The sequence below is a fragment of the Diceros bicornis genome, chromosome 4, assembly GCF_020826845.1.
Source record: "Diceros bicornis minor isolate mBicDic1 chromosome 4, mDicBic1.mat.cur, whole genome shotgun sequence".
Classification (NCBI taxonomy): Eukaryota; Metazoa; Chordata; class Mammalia; order Perissodactyla; family Rhinocerotidae; genus Diceros; species Diceros bicornis.
In genome coordinates, this window is record NC_080743.1 from 55,420,956 (window position 1) to 55,442,806 (window position 21,851).

General features: G+C 53.7%; 1 protein-coding gene across 4 annotated transcripts; it reads right to left on the reverse strand.

The window, feature by feature from the left end:
* Window positions 1–1,615: 1,615 nt before the first annotated feature.
* On the reverse strand, window positions 1,616–15,542 carry SEMA6C (semaphorin 6C). 4 transcript variants are annotated; one of them, XM_058539093.1, is made up of 20 exons: window positions 15,315–15,542; window positions 13,250–13,299; window positions 11,366–11,537; window positions 9,567–9,681; window positions 9,232–9,295; window positions 9,020–9,076; window positions 8,577–8,678; window positions 8,262–8,352; window positions 7,919–8,038; window positions 7,647–7,735; window positions 7,102–7,319; window positions 6,685–6,816; window positions 6,246–6,398; window positions 5,617–5,790; window positions 5,173–5,319; window positions 4,815–4,892; window positions 4,635–4,690; window positions 4,424–4,468; window positions 3,966–4,061; window positions 1,616–3,547 (listed from the first exon to the last, which is right to left on the reverse strand). In XM_058539093.1, exons 3-20 carry the CDS (start codon window positions 11,481–11,483, stop codon window positions 2,487–2,489), a joined length of 2,916 nt encoding a protein of 971 aa, XP_058395076.1. In that variant the 5' UTR covers window positions 11,484–11,537; window positions 13,250–13,299; window positions 15,315–15,542; the 3' UTR covers window positions 1,616–2,486. The 4 variants fall into 4 exon arrangements, with proteins under 4 accessions (XP_058395076.1, XP_058395077.1, XP_058395079.1 ...); XM_058539094.1 differs by lacking the exon at window positions 13,250–13,299; XM_058539096.1 differs by lacking the exons at window positions 8,577–8,678; window positions 15,315–15,542 and having other exon boundaries at window positions 13,250–13,742.
* Between the last annotated feature and the right edge of the window lie 6,309 nt (window positions 15,543–21,851).

Here is a 21,851-nt window from a genome sequence, read left to right on the forward strand (position 1 = left end):
AATGAATTGCATACTTGGTGGTAGTCTACTTTATTTTGGGCAAATAACCGTTTCCCAGAAAGTATTTAATTTAAACCTATGTATTTACGTGGTACTTTATAAACCCCTGTTGGTATATGTTCTTTCCATACTTTACAAAAGAAATTGAGGCTCAGGGAGGTTAGTTGAATTGTCAAGGTCATACACAAAACTAAGCAGCAGAGTCCAAGGACTGTTGCTCTCATTGTAACATAGGTGCTGTCAATAACCCTGAAAAGGTTCTGAGAGGCCAGCTTAGGCACTCTTGGCTGTAGAAGTCGCCATACTTTATCAATACTAATCAACACCCTTCACAATTAAACTGAAATCAGGACTTTAATCTGCAAATTGCTGCTGCCTGCAAAGAGTCACAAAGTTAAATTTCTATTGTACTTCTCTTTTGGGTCTATATTTAAATCTGAGGATCATTTACCCCTTTCCTTGTGACCACCTTCAGGGCAAGAACTGAAGTATCTGTGAGACTTGTCCCTCAAAGAGCTGTGACAGGCTGCAGCCTTTAAGTTCTTCTTTGTCCTGGCTTCAACACCTTGGTTTGAAGAGGATAATGAAGTCAGATGATTGGAAAGATTCTCCACTCATTCCTTGCTGTCTTATACTACCTAGGAAACTAGCAAAGGTTTCAAAGCATCTTACTTTAAGTAAGGCATCCAGTGTGTGAAAAACTGAGACCTAAAGGACCTCTCCAACCCGGTGAAACAAGCTCCAAGCAGAAAGAAGGCAGACTCTGGAGGACAAGCTACCTGAGGTGTGAAGAATGTTCAGAGGGCATTTAAAAACTTTGAGGGTAAAATCTATAAATGAAGGTTATAAGGATACAAAGGAAAAAGGGTTGCTTAGCAGAAGCAGATCGGAAAGTTAGGAATAGCCTAAGCCTAAGTGTGGAGGAACCACTATCTCACAAAGTACCATGCTTTCTCCTTTAGAAAGCGTTTTTACATACATTATCGTACTTGAGCCTCTCAAACAACCCCATTTTGTAGATGAAAAAACGGAGGCTTAGGGCAGAGCTTTGACCTGTCGGGATCACAGGTAATAAAGAGCGAAGCTAGAAACAATCTCAGGGTTCTTCGCCAAATTGTTCTCAGCGGTTTCCCGCCGAAGGCATTTAGGCAGCGAACGGGGAGGAAAAGCACTCGCAAGGCTTCCTTAGCTGAGGAACTTGGTCCGGTCTCCAGGCGGCGCCAGCGGGAGGGCGGCCCAGACCTCCAACTCGGCGGATACTCCGGCCACACGCCCGCATAAGAGCCTGTAAATCCACAAACGCAGCCACCACCGGCGCGAAGCCTTAACTGTCCTTAGCGCAAGGCAGTGGGCGGGGCAGGCGGTCCTGTTCGTCCCTCCCATTGGCCCCCGGGGGTAATGGACAGGTATCTGCAGCCAGCCCCAGCCAGAGGAACGTCACAACAGCCACACGCCGGCTGACCCTCCGCGCGCGGGAGGCTCGAGTGCGGCCGGAGAGTTCGCGAGAGGAGGCTACGCATGCGTGCGATGAAGTATGCACTCTCGTCACCTCCTCCGCCCTGCGACGGGGTACTGCTGGGGCAAACCCCTCTCTCCGACAGGGGTGATGCGTTTGCTTTTCTGCAGTGTACCCCTCATGCGACCCAGACTCTCCAAATTGTCTTTAGGACAAGATTTCCTGATGTGAGACTTAAGTCACTTATGCTGCAGCTTCATTTTATTTCTCCAAAAATACCCTCCCCACACCCCATAGAACAGGCTGTGAAAAATCCCTGTTACCTCCATTCAGAAACGTGCTCCTGGTGGCCTCCCCAACCCCACATAAACACTATTGAGCCCTGATTCATCTCCCCACACCATTTCTTCGCTTGCCTCCTTCAGGAAACCTCTCCTGATTAACCCCGGTGGGACTGCAGCCATCCCAATTACTCGGAGAGCTCAAGGCCAAGATGAAGGCAGAGATTCAGGGGCAAGGCGCTCAGAGCGAGTCGACCGCTTCCCGCCCGGCCCCGGCCCCTCGGCGAGTAAAGTCAGGCAGCGGCTCTGGGACACAGCTGTATTGGGAAGTGAGGGCTCCTACACAGTAGGAGGAGGCACGTCCCAGGAGGCCCGAGAACTCTGTACACAACGCACGCAGTGGCCCCAGCCCCTTCCGTCCGCTCGCGGCCCGCCTGGGGTCCAGGCTATGGAGGAAGCCCGGAGGGGAGAGTTAAGGCAGCTTGGCTGAGAGAGGGGGAGTGGGAGTGTGCCAGTTCCCCCCGAAAAGCTGGTTCACTGAGGGGGCGAGCTTCTCACTTCCCACTCCTCTCTTGAGGACAGGGGGAAGGGCAGTCGACAGTCAATAAATAAGCCCGAGGTGGGCAGGGACTCCGAGAGACTCTCAGAGTCTGGGAGGGCTGGAGGTGTGGAACAAGAAAAGAGGGAGGTGACCTGTCCGTAGAGATGCGTCCACGCTCACGGCCTTAGAGGCCGTGGAGCAGCTCCCTTTAAAAGTTAAAATGGCTGCCGTTAAGGACGGACGGCTGGGAGGAGGGCCCGACGAGGGGACGCTTTGGGGGCAACTGAGGCTTCTCGACGTCCACCCTCTTCAGGGCGCGGCCCCGGTACCCCTCAGGCCGGCCCAGGTACAGGAGGTGTCTCCCGGGACCCCCGGAGTACCTGGAGGGGCCTCCCGAGGGGACTCGAGTGAGCAGGGCGGGGGGTGTATGGTGAGTGTTGAAGGGCAACCTCCGGCTCCCCCCGACCCCGAGCCGGGGAGCGGGGGCGGAGAGCGCGGGCCGGGAGATGGGGGCTGGGCACTTCCCCTCGGGGGGCACGTCCAGCCTCAGATTCGGGGCACACTCCCGTGGGAGGAGGCTGGAGCCAGCGAAGCGGGTGGGGGTTGGGGTGGGGGTTGGGGCGGGCTCGGGCGGGAGCGCCCGCGAGGTCAGAGCGGCCGGCGGCGGGGGCTCGGCCCCCTTCCGGGACGGCTGCGGGCCGTGCAGGTAGCGCAGCAGTTCCTCCAGGGTGGTGACTTCCACGGCCTGCCCGGGACAGCCGGGCGGCGGCGGCCTCACCAGCACGCGTGGTGCGGGGCCGCTAGCCGCGTTCCCGCCCCGTGCGCGGCCCGAGCCCTCCTTGGCGTTGTTCCCATTCTGGTTCCACTCCCAGGGGCCCCTGGCGTGGCGGAGGTGCTTGACCGGCAGCTCCGGCGTGGACTCCGGGGTGGGCAGGCAGGCCAGCTCCGGCGGGGGGACGCCCTCGGGAGGAGGCAGGAAGGTGGTGTAGAGCTGGGGCGTCTGCGCCCCGTCTCCGTCCTTGGGCGGCGGCGGCGGCGGCTCTGGGCCGGCCCCGTGCAGCCGAGCCAGGCTGCGAAGGGAGAGAGGGCGCGGGAGCCCTGGAGTCTCGATGTCCTTGCTCCGACGTCGGTGGGCGCGGCGACAAGCGCAGGAAACCAGGAGGCCAGAGACTGAGGCGCCCAGGGCGAAGGCTGCGGCCACACAGGCCAGGAGGAGTGGGATGGGGACGGAGCGGGAGGCAGAGGCTGGGGGGAGGTCCCGGCGCACGCCTGCCGACCGAGAGGGAGGAGGGAAGCTCAGCGAAGGCGGGCGGGCGTGGGATGGTGAGTTCCGAAGTTTCACCTCTCTCCTGCTGCTCAGCTTCAGTCCGACACAGCCTTGACCCTCCTCAAGAGTCACCTCCCCTGACCCCTCAACACACACAGCCCGGCGCACTACCCCTCACACACAGGCTAGAGCTTGGGCCCGAGGAGTCTGCATCCCAGCTCTGGCCCCTGTAGCCATGCCAAGAGTAACTGCCAAACTCTGCCCGTACAGAAGGAGGCGGCTGAGATGCCCAGCTCTGGGGAGGGGAGGCTCCAAACAGGCATTAGTGAGCACCAAACACGGATCAGTGAGGGGTTTAGAATTCTTCACAAATCAGCAGCCCCACACTTCACTCCTATCCCTCCCAGCCAGCCCCCTTACCCTGAGTGTGAGCTCCAAGAGTGGAAGACTGGGGCCGGGGGTGGGCATCACTGGGGGGGCTGGGGGTCTCAGGGGAAGGGCCAGGACCCAGAAGCACTGGTGACAGAGACCAGGTCAGAGCCAGTGAGGCTCCTGCTCTTCACCTCTGACACCCATCCAGAGGTCCCCCCAACTTTGGAAGCCAAAGGTCCAGAACTCCAGCCTCTCTTTTCCTTTGGGCATGGGGAAGGGCTCACCATGCAGGACATTGTTTCATTTATTTGTTCAAAAACTATTTATTAAGCACCCAATACTATGTGCCAAGCACTGAGCTATATGCTGGGTATTTGGAGGATGCTAAGCCTTTTCTGAGACTCTCTGAGGGTGTCCAGGGTGCTGGTCTGCTGCTGCCAAGGGGCAGAGACTTGGGTAAGTGTGGGCTGAGCAGGGGAAGGTGAAGTTGGGACAAGAGGACTCACCATAAGCAGAATCCCCTGTGCCAGACTGACTCCCAGTAGCTCCATCTATGAAGAAGTGAGAGAGAGAGTGAAGATAGGGATAGGGGAAGCTGATGGGGGTGACTGTGCCACAGAAGAAGAGAAAGAAAAAAACCCACGCCTGGCATGGTGTCTGTGGCCATCAGAGCCATGTACAGCCATGGCTACAGCTGCAGCCGTCCCTTCTGTTTACCTTGGCAGTCACCATGCTCCATGGATTCCTGGTTCCCAGCTGGATCCACATCAGTCCTAGGAGGAAATGAAAGTGGCTCAATCAGTTATACATCTTGCCCCCATCCCCCACCCTGGCCCTCAGCTTTCTCTTAGTGGTGGGGAACTTTCTCCTCAGGAGATCCGGGGGGCCCTCACTTACCCACCAGGTCCCCTGATATCCACACAGCCTCTGGAGCTATGCCATCCACAGTATGGGTCCAGAGAAGCCAGACAGCTCCTAGGGAAAACTGAGTCATGTGAGGCTGGGACCCTCTCCACTCTAGTCACATTCCATTCCCTTGCCTCTTCTCCTCTCACACTGGCCTACAGGAGGCTCCTAGCCTGATATTCCCATCCTATCCACCCCAATCCCTATTCCAGTCCCTGGTTACTGCCCACTTGCAGAATGCTGAGGCAACTTCCCCCTAACCACTCTGCCACCCACCATGGCTGTGTTCTGTGCTCCTGCTGGCCCAGGGAGCTTGCTGGGGCAGGGCCTGGCCTCGGGCCCCTCTCACCTCCGACAGGCCCCATGCCGGGCACACCGACTAAGAGGGAGGTAGATGATGCAGCCAGAAAAAGCGACAAAGAGCCTGTGACCTTCAGTGTCCAGCTCCAGCCCTATGATCCGCCGTGCTGTTTGGGCTGCCCGCTTCCCACTGCACCTAGGGTGAGGCCAGAAGGAATGAGAGCTGGGACAGGTGAGGCTCCTTTTTCCCTGGGTAAGTTAAAAACAGAAGGTGAGGAGGTGCACAAGCAACTGGGTTCAATTCATGGGGCTGGGGTTCCTGCCCCACCACACTGCCCAGCTTCTCGCCAAGCCCCTCTCTCTACCCCAGAGCTTCTGCCCTGTAGAAGTTGATGTTGCAGATCCCAACCCATCCCCACATCCCCATCTACCACCTCACAACCCATCCCTCCTCTGCTGGGGGTGGGGGGGCTGCCCCAGACAAAGGCCTCACCGGGAAGGGCTGTAGGCATCAATCTCTTCCAACAGGATGGGCTCATGTCCCCCAGATTGCCCCCCTGGGGGCAGCACCTTCAGCACTGTCCCATCATCGGAGCCGAGGAATAGAACTGTGGTGTTACTGTAGGGACCAGCCGTGCCATCCACAGCTACCTGGGTCAGTAGGGCCCTGGAGGGATAGGCCTCAGGTCAGGGCAACCTGACCAATGGAAGCTAGAGTGTTTCAAGGACAGCCCATGTATCCTGGTACCCACTCCTGGGCCCTTCCCCCAGCCCAAGGTTTCCTTCTTAGCTCTCTCCCTTCCACTTTCTATAATTTTATTTTATTTTTTTCCCCCAAAGCCCCAGTAGATAGCTGTATGTCATAGCTGCACCTCCTTCTAGTTGCTGTATGTGGGACGTGGCCTCAGCATGGCCGGAGAAGTGGTGCATCGGTGCGTGCCCGGGACCAAACCCAGGCCGCCAGCAGCGGAGCGCGTGCACTTCACCACTAAGCCACGGGGCCAGCCCTCCCTTCCACTTTCCTGAGTTCTTCCTCCCACTAGTATGATTTACCTTGTGGGGTCGGAGAAGGAGAGTGGCCGAGGAGGGGAGAGCAGTGGTCAGTATTTTTTAGCCCCATACCTGCTGGTGAGGGTGAGCAGAGGCTGATGGGTGGCAGGTGGCACGGTGGGGTCCAGCAGTGGGTGAGCCTTGATAAAGGTCAGGACATCATCAGGGAGGTCTCGAGAAGAGGGGAACAAGGCAGCTACACCTACTCCTGCACAGGATCCTGGCCTGGTGGGCACATGGGAAGGGGCAGGCTTAGGGCAGGGAGCTGGGCCTAAGTTAGGCTCTGTGACACTCCCCCACTGCTCCCAAACATGATTGGTAACCCTTGCTCCCCCTACACTTAGACACTCACACTACTGTTTCCCTTCCCTGTTACAGCTCTCCAGTCCAACTTCAGCCCACTATAGGCCCCTCCCAGGCCTTGGACACCTTACACTCTCCTCATAATCCCATCTTGGGAGCAGACACTGCTTGCTTCTGCCCCCGCAAAAGCGACCCCCATGCTGGGTACCTGGGGGAGGGGACTCTGTCCTCAGACACAGGGGTCCAGGCCCCATCCAGACTCCTCTGCTCCTTGAACTTGCCCTCAAACCCACGCTCAATATCATCCAGGTAGAAGGCGCAGACCGCAGAGCCAGGGATGCTGAGGGAGCCAGAAAAGGATGCAGACTAGGTGTTGGAAGAGACAGCACAGATCCTCCCAGGTAAGACATGGCAGCTACCCTTCGTGCACCATGTTAGGGAGTGGAGCCTGTGAGTGGGGCAGCCCCTGGGTGCCATGCTAGGAAGAAAAAAGATGGGCAGAACAGCAAACTGGCTTTGAATGGAGCTTCCTCTCATTGCCCCCATCAGTAGGCTTTGAGAGGGAAGCTTGGACACTGGTAGGGCAGGGGACAGATTGGGCCACGTTGGTTAGTCTAGTACCAACCTATTGATCTGGGTAGTGAAGACCCCAAAGAGAGCAGAGCGGCCATACAAATGTACAGGCCCAGTCAAGGCCTGTAAGACGTCAAAATAGAACGTAGAGTCCCCAGGGACAGAGCAGTTGAGCCGCAGCTTCAGAAAGGATGTCCAGTGGCGGTCCAAGGCCCGAGGTGAGCCACCCATGTCACGCTTACACACACGGGCCACACGGGAGAACTGCACCTAGGGGAGGACAGTCAGGGGACAAGGAGAACGGTGAGAGCGCCACAGGGCCAGTAGGAGGAGAGAGGAATGTGGTGAGTTAGAGCACCAAGACACCAACATGAGGGGCACAGCAAAGGAAGGGTGTGGTGTGCTAGGTCAATCTGGGTCAAGGATGAGGGACACAGCAGAATGTGGGGGCACAGGGCTGCGGGCTCCTCCCAGTTGGGGGCTCAGAGTCCAGGGGATTGTGTTGTGGAGATTAAGGCTGGGAGCTCTCCCCTGATTCTGGCTCCTCAGGATCCGGCAGAGGATCCTGCTACCCGCCCCTGGTGCCCACCTCCTTACCCTCCCCAGCCGGGCATCCTCCACAGAGACCTCTCGGAAGAAGAAGTAGACATGGTCTCCATGCTCCAAGGCATGAACAAAGTATGGCTCTGAGGGGGGAGTGACAGGAAAGGGTATGGAAGAGAATCTATACCTGCTCAGAAACTCCTGGCCCCACAGCCTCTCTCCTCCGCATATACGCACACTACCACCACCTGCCTGCTCCCTGCCACAGTCCCTCCCCCTGTACCTCCTCCCCAAGAACAGCCTCCCTCCCCTAGGCCCACCCTGACCTCGGAGCCACTTGGAGTCGTACTTGGCGGAGCGGAGTGGGGGCTGAGGCCCAAGGCTTCTGTAAACTACAGCGTCGCTGGCCTGGAAATCCGCAGCTGTGGCTGAGTATAGGCTGCCCTCTGGAGGGGTAGGTAGGGTGGGGTCAGGGGAGGGCTTAGGGATCTGTATCCTGGCTCTCCCTGGGCCTCCCACCTCCTACCTCCTGCCCCCACCTTGGCCTGAACCTGGCCCCTGCCTCAACCCTCCACTCAGGAGCATGGGGAAAAGACCAAATTGGGAGAGGGGCTAAGGTGGGAGCTGCCTCCAGCCACATGTCTGCTTTTCACATGCCCAGGTGCATACCTGCAAAGATGGCCACATTGGACTGGGTGGCATCAAAGGGGCATCGAGCCTGCCCGCTCAGCTCCTCACCCTCCTGCTGCAGCGAAGTTATCTGGAGGCAGAGGGAGCAGGTTCTTGGAACCCTGGGGGTCTTGGAGTCTAGCTGCATAGCCCACTTCCTCATGTCCCCTTGCCTCTTTCCCCCACCCCTTCTAGACCCCTGCACTCTGGGCACTCCCATTCCCCCACCCTCCCTGGTCTGTCCCCACCAAACTGATTGCCCATCTTGGGTTCTCCTCCCGCTTCCATCCTGACCCCCCACCCTCGCCTTTGTACCCCATAGCTGCGGCACACAGGGCTGAATGAGTTCGTTCCACAGGCAAGGAGTGTCTGGGAGTCCCAGGGAACGAGAACACGAATGTAGTTGTAGCACTCGTCCTAGAGAACCCAGAATTCTAGGTCAGTGACAAGAGTCTCTGGGACTGGGACAGGGGGTCACAGGAAGTATGGCTACTCCCCTTGAGCCACTGAGCAATGTGGGATAAAGTCCCAACTAAGCTATTTGCTAGCCCTGCGGCCTTGGGCAAGTTCTTTGGCCTCTTGGAGCCTCACTTTTCTTTTTTGTGAGGCATGTAAAGGAAGCTAAAAATCATTAATTCCTTTTCCTTCACATTTTCCTCTGTGGCCTGGGATAGGAGAAGTGGGTGGGATATTCCACTTGGACAGAGCCTGGAGGCAGGGTACTCTCCTTCCCTCGAAATTCTCATTCCACTCCTCACCGTCAGCTTCCCCCGCACAGCACAGTTCTCCATGTCTTGGCTCCTCCATGTTAGATACTGCAAGGAGAAGTAGAAGAGGGAAAATCGTGGGGCGACTTGGACCCCAGCTACATGATGGCTCCTTTTGGATTCTTCTTCCCACCCACTTGACCCCGTTACACCTTTCCCAGCAGCATCTCCATGCCTGCACCTCCTCTCACACAGCCCCTCACCTTGTTGGGCACCAGCCCCTCCCCTTCTTCTTGGGCTTGAAGATCGAAGGAGAAAACGTGATCCCTGAAGGGATAGGTAAGGAGGGATCAGAGCCAAGCCAAGGCACCCCACCTGAGCTCCTTAGCCCCTGCCTTGCCCATGGTCAGCTGCTCAGGAACAAAGAGTGCAGACCTCCTGCCTCCAACCTCCCCCTTAGTCCATGCCTTGGCATTCCATATCCCATGGCTTGGACACCTGCATGTGTCCCCTGCAAGATGCTGCAGTGGCCGTGCAGGTCCCATGTCTGCCCAGGAGCATGCATGTCTGCCCCACAGTTATGCCACAGCCAGTTTACCGGGCAGCCACTAGCAAGGTCCGGTTCAAGGTCAGGAATCGCTGAAAGTCCAGCCCAAGTTCTGCAACCACAGCATCCTCCTCCAGGCCCCGGAACCAGGATAATGGGGAAGTACCTAGAGGGTGTAGAGAGGTGGGTGCTGAGGGCCAGCCAGGATACCACGCACTCCCTCAACATCCTCTCAAACCAGATGAAACCCAGCCATGGACATAGTGAATATGTGAGATGAGTTGTGAGATATTAATAAAGCTATTAATAAGGCTATTAATAAAAATAATACAGGCTAACTCTGAGCACTTAACCTCTGCCAAGCACCATGTTAGCACTTTAGATGCATTGTCTCATTTAATTCAACAACCCTATGAGGTAGGTAGTAACATTGGCCCCATTTTACAGGTGAGGAGCCTGAGGCTTAAAGCCATTAAGGAATTTGCATGGCTCATTTAGCTTAGAAGTGGCAGGCAACCAGTTTCAGATCAGGTCTGTCTGACTCCAGAGCTGAGCCCAGTCCCTTCTTGGAACTGCCTTAGGGCTAGCGATTCCCTTTCGCTCCCACAATGTACACTGTCCCAATCGGAGCATTTACTCACCCCATGTCTCCCAGCCCTCTGCACCCTCCCCTCAAGGCTCTTCACAGGCCACCTCAGCCCTCCAAGGTTTCTGCCTCCTCTGACCAACTCCAGCATCCACCTAGCCTGATCATGGAAACCACAGTCATCAGCACTCAAAGGGAGCCAGAGCTCAGGGAGAGAGGATTTAACATTCCTACAGTGCTTAGAACTGTATCTGGCACGTGTCAGCGTTTGCTATTCTCATCTGTCACCCACCAGTTGCTCCCAATAACCCAACTCCAGTTCCTTCATCCTTAAAATTACTCTAAATCTTACATATCTAATAGGAACCGGCAAATAGATAAAAGTTCTTTTCCCAAAAAGTGGGTTTATGGTTTCCCTCATGGTGGGACCTAGGCTTAGCAGTGGTACAAGTGTTGGAGAGGGAGGTAAGAGGTGTTGGGGGGGCGGGCCCCGTGGCATACTGGTTAAGTGCATGCGCTCCGCTGCTGGTGGCCCGGGGTTCGGATCCCGGGCATGCACGGACGGACCGCTTGTCAGGCCATGCTATGGCGGCGTCCCACATAAAGTGGAGGAAGATGGGCACAGATGTTAGCTCAGGGCCAGGCTGCCTCAGCAAAAAGAGGAGGATTGGCATGGATGTTAGCTCAGGGCTGATCTTCCTCACAAAAAAAAAAAAAAATAGAGGTGTTGGGAACCGCTGAACTAGTCCCAAGCTTTCATTCTGTAGCTGATAATAATAGCGAACACATATAAAGCACTTACATTGTGCCAGACAGTGTTCTCAGCACTTTACATGTATTACCTCTAATTACCATTTAATCCCTAAATAACTCTCTGAGGTAGAATACTATTATTATCTTCATTTTGCAGATGAGGAGACTGAGGCAAAGAAAGTTTAAATAGCTTGACCAAGGTCATACAGCTAGTGAGCAGCAGAGCAGGGATTCAAACCTGCCAAGGTTTGATCTGGCGAGAGTCGTCTTCTTAACCCCCAAACGATGCTGCCTTGAAGTGACGCTGCCTTGAAGTGACGAAAGTAGGCGACTGGCCTGAGGCGCCAGCTCCCTCTACCTGTTTCTCTTTGCTGGTCAGGCTCTTAGCTTCCTTGAGGCTGAGAGCCTTCCTGCCCCTTGTCTCCCACAAGGGGGGTCTCAGTGTCTAATTGCCCAGACTGAGTGCTGAGCTCACACAGAGGGAGCGTGGTGTCGGTGCCGGGGCACTCACCTTGCAGGTCAGAAGTCAGCAGAGGGAGGGGGTCCTGGGGAAAGGCTGCCCAGGTATGGGGAAGTGAGAACAGCAGCAGCAGTAGCAGCAAGGGCATGAAGTAGGGGGCACGGAGCATCCTGTGTGGGGCAGCTCAGGCCCCAGGTGGTGCCCCCTCACCCATATGCTGGCCCTAAAAGAGGAGACAGAAGAGTGGGGGAAGGGGCCAAATTCGCTCTACCCTTGATGCAGGTGGGCTCCCCCCACCCCCTGGTCTATCCCCAGAAGACCCTGTGGAGTGGGAGAAAGAACCCCCTCTCTGGCTGCCTCAGTCCCAGCCCGCTGTCACTGTCACTCAAGGCTCTTCCCTCTCCAACTGGCCCAAACTGGCTGGTGTGAGGCCTGCCAGCATGACCCCAGGTAAGGACAGGACACACCCGCTCCCCCTCCCAGCCTTCTCAGTCTTTCCCCCTCTCTCCTCACTGGGCCTGGGACATTCAGTAGGTGACACCTCCTGGCCCCCCTCTTGCTAACCCCTTCTCAGCTATAATTAGACACTAAAGCCTTAAAATTATAAATAGTGACTCCTTGGCACTGGGAGGAGGAAGAGGGCACCATGTCTGCCTCCCCCTCCCTCACAGACCCCCATGGCACCCTGGGAGCAATGCAGGCGCTGTGCCCAGGCAGAGGCAGCTGTGAGGCAGCCATCATCCTCTCTAGGGTTGACGAAGAACAGAGTGGGGGGAGGCAGCCTAGGGGTCATTGGCCTGGTCTAAGCTCACACTTCAGGGGCCCTTGCCATTGCCAGGGAGAAGCTGGGTAGGGAGGGGAGTTGGGGGGGCTGTCTTAGCCAAAAATGAATCTGCATCAAAGCCAGATCAGAGGCTAAATTTAGCTCTGACTGCAGCTGTCTGCCCGACCACTGTGCCCCCTCCCAGCCTCTCTAGCCCCCTGTTCCCTCCCTGGCTCCTAAGAACCAGTGCATGTACTTGATGGGGGGAAGAGCGGACCTACCCCCTGTGAGGAGCCAGGGATAAAAGGGGCTATACTGGTGAGGAGAAATGGCCGAACATGTACCTCTTTCCCTCCTTCCCTCTTTGGGCTGCCTTGAAATGGAAATATAAATAATTCAATGACAGGCAGGCAGCTGTAGCCCAGAGTCCAGGAAAAGATGGATATGGGTAGAAGGGACGGTAAGACAGCCCTCCTTCCCATCCGTCATCCACCTTCCTCCCACCAACCTGACCCTGGCTGGGACCCACAGTGGGAGGTGTACACCAGCTACCTGCCTGCCTTCCCCTGAAATTGAAGTGAGGGGCTGTGTAGGTTCTGGAAATTAGGTCAGGAAGGGTGAGAATCCTTTCTTTCTATGAGTAGACAGCTATCCTTCACTAATCCTTAGTTGCCCATCCCACCATGTCCTCTAAAGAAGAGACCCTGGGCTTCCAAGCCCAGCCCATTCCATTTCCCCAACAATTCTACTCTTGGAGCCAGGACCCAAGTGTACCCCACCCCCAGTGCAGCCTCACTAGTGGGGAGGCTGACGTCAGATGGGGTCCCAAGAGAGCTGGAGGAGGGGAAGGGGTAGGAACACCTAATGATGACCCCCTCCCCAGGGGCAGAGCAGTCAGCTAGCTAACGACCCTTTGGTGCTGAAAGGCCAAGCCTTACCCGCGCCCCCCCCCCCCCCCGCCATGTTTCTGGATGCTGGTGCTCCCAGGGGAAGAGAAAGGGACACAGCTTGTCTCATCTTCCTCCTCCTACTCCCCCCACAAGTTGCCCTAGGCAACTGGTATCTTCACCCAGGAAACAACTTTTGTCTCTGACAAGTGGGGAGAAAGCCAGACCCTCTTCCTGCTCCCAGGCCATGCCAGCTGCCCTCAGGAGCTGCTGTCCTTTCCTTACCTGGGGTGGTGACTCCTATAGGGGTTTGAAGGGGATAGGAAATCTCTGACCTGATGGAAGAAGGGACAGAAGGAGGGAAGAGACTGAGTTACACCTCCTTACCACATCCCTTAAAAGTAAATGTGAAAATTTAGGAGAAGTTAGGGTGAGGTTAGGGTGGGGAAGATGCTTCCCTGGAAGTGGGGGTGGGGCTGAGGGTGGGAGGGAGTGACATTGAGCTTGGTTACAAAGGTGCTGGCCACTTCATACCCAGAGAGGTAAGGGCAGGGGCAGGGGCAGGGGCTGGGGCTGGTCCCAACCAAGAAACTCCTGGAACTGCAGGACCAGTCTTGGGAAAAGGGGTGACTGGGAGAGTTTGTGGGGCATGATGACCACTCCCACATTACAACCCTCAGAATCTAGCAGCCTCTAGCAAAAGCGCCCTAGCTGGGGACAATAGAGGCTAATTTGCATCTCATTTACATGCTCTTCATTTCTAGGCAAAATGCTCTGATAGCAAGCACCCCCAGCCCCTTGCTTCTTCCCTGAGACAGCAGGCCCTGCCTCCCTCCTACCCAGTCTCTCTCCACCCCACCCCCCACCTTAGGCTGGATTAGTCCAGCCTCTAAAAACACTTGGTTGGCCTTTGCATTGGCCCCCTTGACTTAACTATAACATATCTTTAAGAGGGCTTCCCATAGCTGTTTTTAAGAAGCAGCATGTGAGCTGCCCCCATCCCACCCCTGGCCTGGGGAAAGGCTTACCCTGCTGGGAGCAATCCCAACTGCTTCATACCCCTCATCTAAAGTAAATGGGGGAGGGCTGACGACCTCTTTCTCCCCCTCTTGGGTCCTCCCCTTGCTGGGAAGAGGAAACAGCCCTTTTTTCTCCTCCTGTCCCCGCAGCTACCTTTGGGGAGTGGCCGGGGTCATAGCCAGAGTCTAGCGGGGGCTGGGGAAGGGATGGAGAAGGGGAGTCGGGGCTGGGGACAATAGCAGGAAGCCCTTGGGCTGGTCGTCCGCCCCAGTCCACCTTCCTCTGGGGGCGCAGGGGGCGCGCTGAGGAGGCTCGCAAAACAGGCGCGTTCCCTTCTCCAAGACATTTTCCCCACCCTCAGCCCCAGGCTCCGGACCTACACTCCCTCCCCACCTAACCCCCAACGAGAATAATCCAGGTGTCCAGAGCCTCGCATGAGGTGGGCCTGGGGCCAGGGGCTCGACGTGTCTCCCCCTCGCTGGATCTGGGGCTCCGAGAGGGGCGGGTAGCAGAGTCTGGGCCGGGACCGGGTCCCAGAGCCACGTTAGCGGGAGGAGGGGCTGGAGGGGCCTGCAGGCTCAGATCGAGTGGGGATGGGAGCGGGGGCTGGGGAGCGGAGGCGGGTCTCTGAGGCCAGAAAAACAGGGCCAGAGGCAGGGAACCGACGAGGGCGGGCCTGAGGCCAGCGCTGAGCGGGGTCTGTGGGCTCGAGATGCAGTCGCAAGTTCAGCTCTCCTCCTTGAGAGACCTCGGTCTAACAAAGCCCCAGAGCGAGTGGGGTGAAGGAAGGAGACGGGCACTGGCATTGATATTTCTCGGGGGCCGCATTCCCCGACTCTGTGCCCAAGCCAACCCCCTGGGAGGTGCTCAGACTGCCGCTTGCACACGGACAGAGGTGCAGCCGTGACACCCAAGTCCGGAACGACGCGTCCCCTTTCCCATCCCTGCAGGGGCATCGAGAGGGTCCAGTTCTCCGCGGGTCTCAGAGCCTTAGTTTCCCTGCTGGGAGGCAAGGGACCAGGTTTTCCACTCTCTGTACGGTGCGCACCTCAAATAATCCCCTTTCGCGCTTCCCAATCCAGAGGACTCGACTCGGAGAAGCCCGGTTGGAAGAAGCGCCCAGACACTGCGCCCAGCAGAACAGTGACTGGGCTCGGCCACGGTCCCCTCCCCTCTCCGCGCACCCCAACTCCGCTGACCCTCTCTGACAGCCAGGCACACAGCCGCTGGCACCCTCCCGGGTCCCTCTGGCACTTTGGAAGCTTGCTGCCAGCTTGCGGCGCCCCTGTCCTCCCCTCTACCCTGCAGCCCCATCCCTGCTCCGGGGTACTTGCTCCGAGATCCGGGGCAGCGGGATCGAGACCGCAACGGGCGGCAGCGGCCCTGCACCGCGCCGAGTTTGCAGTCCGTGGTTGGGGCTCTGGCGAGATGTGATGAGCGTCCGAATTGGATGGATCTAGAATCTGGTCTCCGGGGCGCTGTCGGGTCGGGCGAGCCCTGGGTCCCACTGGAAGCCCCCACTCCCGCCGCGGCTCCGAGGAGGAAAACAATGCGACCGCCCGGAGCTCTGGGCCGGGCCCCAGCCGCCCCGCCCGCCTCCCGGCCAGATCCGCCTCGGGGTCGCGGCAACTAATCCGGCTCTCGGAGGCCCGCTAGACACCGCCTTCTCGACACCTCTCCACCAATAGTGCCCCTCGGGGGCGGGGCGCCAGAAGCACCGCCCACTGAGAAGGCCAGGCCGGGAGGCTGAGCTGGAGACGAAAGCCAGGCGCGAGATGGAGAGACCCACGGACAGTCGATGAGACCCGGACAGAGGAGCGTTCACACGCTTTAACATGGAGAGGCCCTGGGGAGAAATCTTACAATGAAAGAGGAAGAAAAAGAAGCTGGGAGGAGAGACAGACAGGAAACCTGGGGACCTCGGTTGGGCTGGGCTGTCAGAGCCGGCACGACTCTCCCTCCTTCCTTTCTCCTCCCCAATGGCTTAGGCTACCCTGTTCCCTGGGGAGTCTCCCGCCTCTCCCCTGCTCTGCCCTAACCCTCTGTTACTCCTCTCCACTCTTTTTACCTCAACCCCTTGTTTCTCTCCATGTGCCTCCTCTGATTCATCCTGACTCTGATAAGGAAGGCCTAGCATGCACTTGAGGGCTTGAGGCCTGGGAAAGGAAAGGAAGGTGTCACCAAGAGGTTTTCCTTGTCCCCATCCTCTCCTCCCCTCCACCCCTACTGTCAAAGCAGGATGAGCTTGGGCCACTAGGCTGGGAGTTAAGGAGTCAGGAAGCCAGGGTGGCTGGCAGACAGGCTGTTGGTTGATGGAAAAGGACAGGTGAGTGGGGCTGAAGCCAAAAGAGAGATGTGGAAATCAGGACAAACTGACTCAGAGAATCAAACAGAAAGAGGAGCAACATGGAGACCTGAAAGAGAGGGAAAGTGACCAGCTGCCCAAACCTCACATAGCCTTACTGCCCCTCCAGATACAGGATTAGTGATGTCCTATCTTTCCCCAGAGGGCCCTGGACATCCCTCCAAATAGCAAAACTGCTCCTTCTCCATCTCCACCCTCCATAAAGACCGTTTGATTCTGGGAATGTCAGCGGGGAGGAAGAATGAGGCTACTTCAGAGAGCACGGCTTGGCTCCCACCTTGGTATTGCTGGCTAGATTCTTCCCTGCGTGGGGGCTGGGACAAAAGACAGTGTCAAAATTCCTGGGATAGTGGGTGTCCTGGGAGACATTGGCGTTCTCGAATAGTTTTATCTGAGTGGGCATCTCCCCCGAACCCACCCCTGGCCCCCACATCCTGGTCTCCGGACAGGAGGCAAGGAGGGGCAGGGGTTTGCTACTTCTGGCCAGTCTTTACTGGACTGAGATCAGAGTGGGTAGCATCACTGACTGGGCTAAGCCCCACTGTAAGTAAGAAAGAGACATAAACACACACAGACACACACGTACACACACGCACACAGACACAGAGATGGGAGGCCAGGTGAACCAGTGAGACAAACAGAATCAGAAACAATGGAACAATACTTACAGATTAACTGCTGAGGGTCTTGGGTCCAAGGCAATTCAGTGGACAGTTGGGGCTGTTTTAAAGGCTGGAAAAAGGTTTTAGGAGAAAGACACCTTAAAATATAGAGGCACTCAGAGGTTGAAAGAAATCTCCCCAGCTCCTAGCATAGGGCTTGGGTACTCAAATATGTGCTCATTGAATAGGTTAGTGAATGGGGATTAGGTGTAATTCATTTAAAGTTTTAGGGCCCAACTAAAATCTCAATTCAATCCAATATGAATTAAGCACTTACTTCAGGTACAATCCACTGTGGGGTGTGGTCCCAGTCTTTAAGTAAATAACCATCTATTTGAAGTAAAAAAAGACTTACACGTACTAAATGATTAAAAAGTAATACCAAGTCTCAAAAAAAAAAAATGCTACGTTGAACATAATTCCTAAAGGAAAGAAAAGACAATAATTGTTCTTCATGATGACTACAGGGAAAGATGTTGGCTACATTTTATCATGGAGGACCGGAGAAGTTTCGTGGGAGTCAGCTTGGTGCAAAAGAAAGGAGAAAATGTTCCAAAGAGGAACATAGCTTAAGCAAAAGCTTTTACTTGGTGAGCTTGGAGCCTGAGGCATGGATAGCAAAAGGTCCTGTGTGACTGATGTGTAAGAAAGATACTAGTCAGAAGCAGAGTAAAGGGGAAGAGGGAGACAAATTATGAGTCCTGGAATGCCTAGGTGAGTAGGTTAAAGTAATCTGATAGCAAGCAATAGGATGTCATTTTAAGTTTTTGAATAAGGGTGTTACTTGTCAAAATGCTTTATTTTAGCAAGAAGACAAGGAGGCCTACTAGCAAGAAAATAGGGAGGTTCAAGGATGAGGGGAGAGAGGCAGTCAGGAAAGAAATGGATGAATCTGAGAGCTATTTGCAAAGGACAAATCCAAATGATTTCTGTTCCTACTCCCCAAGGTCTTCTGGAGACAGTCCCACAGATTGGAGCCTTTAATAAATTCAAGATCTCCAAGGTTGGAAAATCACCCCCTCCCAATCCCTACAAGTAGCTATTTCAAACTTCTGCCTTTTTTCTCAAGTTCCTTTCCTCATCACTTCCTTGGCTCATCTTAGCAGAACCCACATCCATCTTCAGAGAAAACAGAGGTAATAAAGTGAGAATTCCACCAACTTTTTGGCCTCTACAGAGACACTTAGCTGCATCCTCACATCCCTCTCATCCTGGTAGATAAGGCATCCATATTGCCTATCCAAGGTTTCCACTTTAAATTCCTTGCAGACAGGGCCTAGCTATGTTTGTCTTGCTCACCACTGTATCCTTTGCATTTTGCACAGTGCCTGGCACAAGGCAGGTGTTATCTATTAACACAATGGTTGAATAAATCTGTACTCTATACCTCCTACTTAGGGACTTCACTCCACATGTCTTCATATCCTTTTTCCTCCCCTTATTTTTAACCTTTCCTTTTCTACTGACATCTTCCCCTCAGCATATGCACATGATCAAATATCTCCCATGATTAAAAGAAAAAAAAAATCTGAACTTTCCCTTAATCTTTGCCTGTATTTAGCCATTGTTCAATTTCTCTCTTCCCTTCACAGCTAAACTTATAGAGCCACCTATACTTGCTGTATCCATTTTCCCTCATCTCATTCACTTCTCAATCCTTTTAGTTTTTGCCCCCATCAATCTGCTGAGATTGTTCTCATCAAGGCCACTAATGACCTCCTTGTCACATTCAATGAACAGCTCTTCAGTCTTTATCTTTTTGCCCTCTTTATGGCATTTGACCCTGTTGACCCCTCCTTCCTTGAAATGCTCTCTTCTTTTGGCTCCTGGGTCCTTCTTGCTCTTGACAGAGACTAGGGGCTTAATAAATATATATATATTTTAATGAATCAATGGCTTCACTTAACTATTTTTATTTATTTTTTTATTGCGGTAACATTGGTTTATAACATTGTATAAATTTCAGGTGTACATCATTATACTTCTATTTCTGCATAGATTACATCATGTTCACTACTCAAAGTCTAATTAATATTTTCTTTTCTTTTTTTTTTGAGGAAGATTGGCCCTGCACTAACATCTGTTGTCAATCTTCCTCTTTTTTCTTTTTTCTCCCCAAAGCCCCAGTACATAGTTATGTATTATAGTTATAGAGTTGTAGCTCTTCTATATGGGATGCTGCCTCAGCATGGCTTGATGAGCAGTGAGTAGATCCGCGCCCAGGATCCGAACCATCGAACCCCAGGCCGGTGAAGCAGAATGCGCTAACTTAACCATTACGCCACCAGGCCGGCCCCCCAAAGATTAATTACAATCCATCACCACACACATGTGCCTAATCATCCCTTTCACCCTCCTCCCTCCCTCCTTCCCCTCTTGGTAACCACCAATCCAATCTCTGTCACTAGTGTTTGTCTGTTGTTTCACTTAACTATTAATATGCCCTCTCTTTCTCAGCCTTCTCTGACCTCTCCTTAAATGTTAGTGTTCCCTAGGATTATGTCCTTAGCCCTCTCTTCTTGCTCTACACACTCTTATTGGTCAAGATAATCCATACCAACAGTTACAATAACTGTTCACATGCTGCTCACCATAAAATCTAGGTATTCAACTGGGTCTTTCTCCTGAGCTCTAAACTTACTATACAATTGCCTATTACTTCCATTTGGATTTTTCATAGGTATTTACCGCTTAGTCTAAAGACCAGAAGCTTGTCTTTTACCTTTTATCTCTAGCACTTAGTTATAATGCCTGGCATATAGTAGTAGAGGAAGGAATAAACACATCAAAGATGTGAACTACCTCCAGCTATGTCAGGCTGAAGTCTCGCTTGACTGCTTCAAATCACACTGAATTATCTCTTCCTGAACTGATATAAGAGTACTGATCCTAACCATGGTAAAACCTCAGCTAAGCAGAAACACAGGAATGTTCCATTCTGAATATTTTCCCAGATAACTGAGGTTTATCCAATTAAGTAGAAAATATTTTCATTTTAACTGTTTCAAATAGGGATTATGCAAAAAGGTATTATTAATTTTCTGTGGATTATATAGTGGGAAGAGCATGACTACGGGTCATTGAGACCCAGATTGCCCTCTAGAGTCTGGTTTTCGATAAACCACTTATCTGCAAGGCTGAGTCTGTCATCTGTGAGTGGACACATTACCTGCCTGCCTACTCCACAGCACCAAATAAGATGAAGTATGTGAAATGTTTTATAAATTTGTTTCATACATTTAAGATACCATCATTTAACTTATTTTTTTTGCTTACTCAGAGGAAGCACTGTGAACTTAACTGTCCAGGAAAACAGTGAGGACTCCAAAGTCTAGAATATATATAGTTAATACTGTTTGCTCCTCCTCTACCTGGCCAAAAATGCTACAATTTCAATTGTCTGCTTTTTTGTTTCCCTAGTCTTCCCTTGCTATCTGTGTTTCTTTTTGTTTTTGTTTGTTTGTTTGTTTTTTTGTGAGGAAGATCAGCCCTGAGCTAACATCCATGCTAATCCTCCTCTTTTTGCTGAGGAAGACCGGCTCTGAGCTAACATCTATTGCCAATCCTCCTCCTTTTTTTCCCCCCAAAGCCCCAGTAGATAGTTGTATGTCATAGTTGCACATCCTTTTAGTTGCCATATGTGGGACGCGGCCTCAGCATGGCCGGAGAAGCGGTGCATCAGTGCGCGCCTGGGATCCGAACTGGGCCGCCAGTAGCAGAGCGCGCGCACTGAACTGCTAAGCCACGGGGCCGGCCCTATCTGTGTTAATTCTCATTGTTATCAGTGTTCTTGATTCTAAAAGCTCCTCTTTCCTCTTTTAATTTGCTGCTAATTATGCGCTGTGGGTTTGGAGAAGATTACTAGAAATGGGTATAGATTAAGAGAAAATAAAGACTTCCATGAGTGAAGTAAATGAACATTATTACATGTGACTGTTATGTTGCTACCATCTCCTCCTTATCTCCTGGTTCTTGGGTGTGTTCTGAATTTATTCTTTTAGCAAATATTTATTCAGCATAGTATGTGCCAGGCACTGGGCAGGCACTATAGCATAATCCCTGCCCTCATGGAGTTGATAGTCTAGTAGGGAGGCAGTTAAGAAAATCACAAATTACAGTGAAGAATGATTATTATAATAGGGGAGGTATGCTGTTCTATAGGACTATGTAACAGAGAGGTCTAATGTCGTTTAGGGAGTCATGGATGGCTTCACAGAAGATACAACACTCCAGTTGAGACCTGAGGGATGCATAGGGATTAACCAGGCCGGGAAGCAGTATGCCTGGGAAGAGAGTTCCAGGCAGAGAGACAAGAATTGGGCAAATGTGGAGCACAGGAAGAGGTGAAAGGAGAGGAAGAGATAGAAACAAACATGGCAGAGCCGTTAAGTTCTCACGTTCTGCATCGGTGGCCAGGAGTTCACAGGTTCAGATCCTGGGCACGGACCTACTCACCGCTCATCAAGCCATGCTGAGGCGGCTTCCCATATACAAGAGCTACAACTCCACAACTATGACACACAACTATGTACTGGGGCTTTGGGGGAGAAAAAAGAAAAAAGAGGAAGATTGGTAATAGATGTTAGTGCAGGGCCGATCTTTCTCATACACACACACAAAAATTGTATATATAAAAAAAGAGAGGGGACCAGCCCAGTGGCGCAAGTGGTTAAGTGCACGCCCTCCACTGTGGCGGCCTGGGGTTCGCCAGTTCGGATCCTGGGCACGCACCAACACACCACTTGGCAAGCCAAGCTGTGGCAGCGTCCCATACAAAGCGGAGGATGATGGGCACAGATGTTAACCCAGGGCCAGTTTTCCTCAGCAAAAAGAGGAGGAT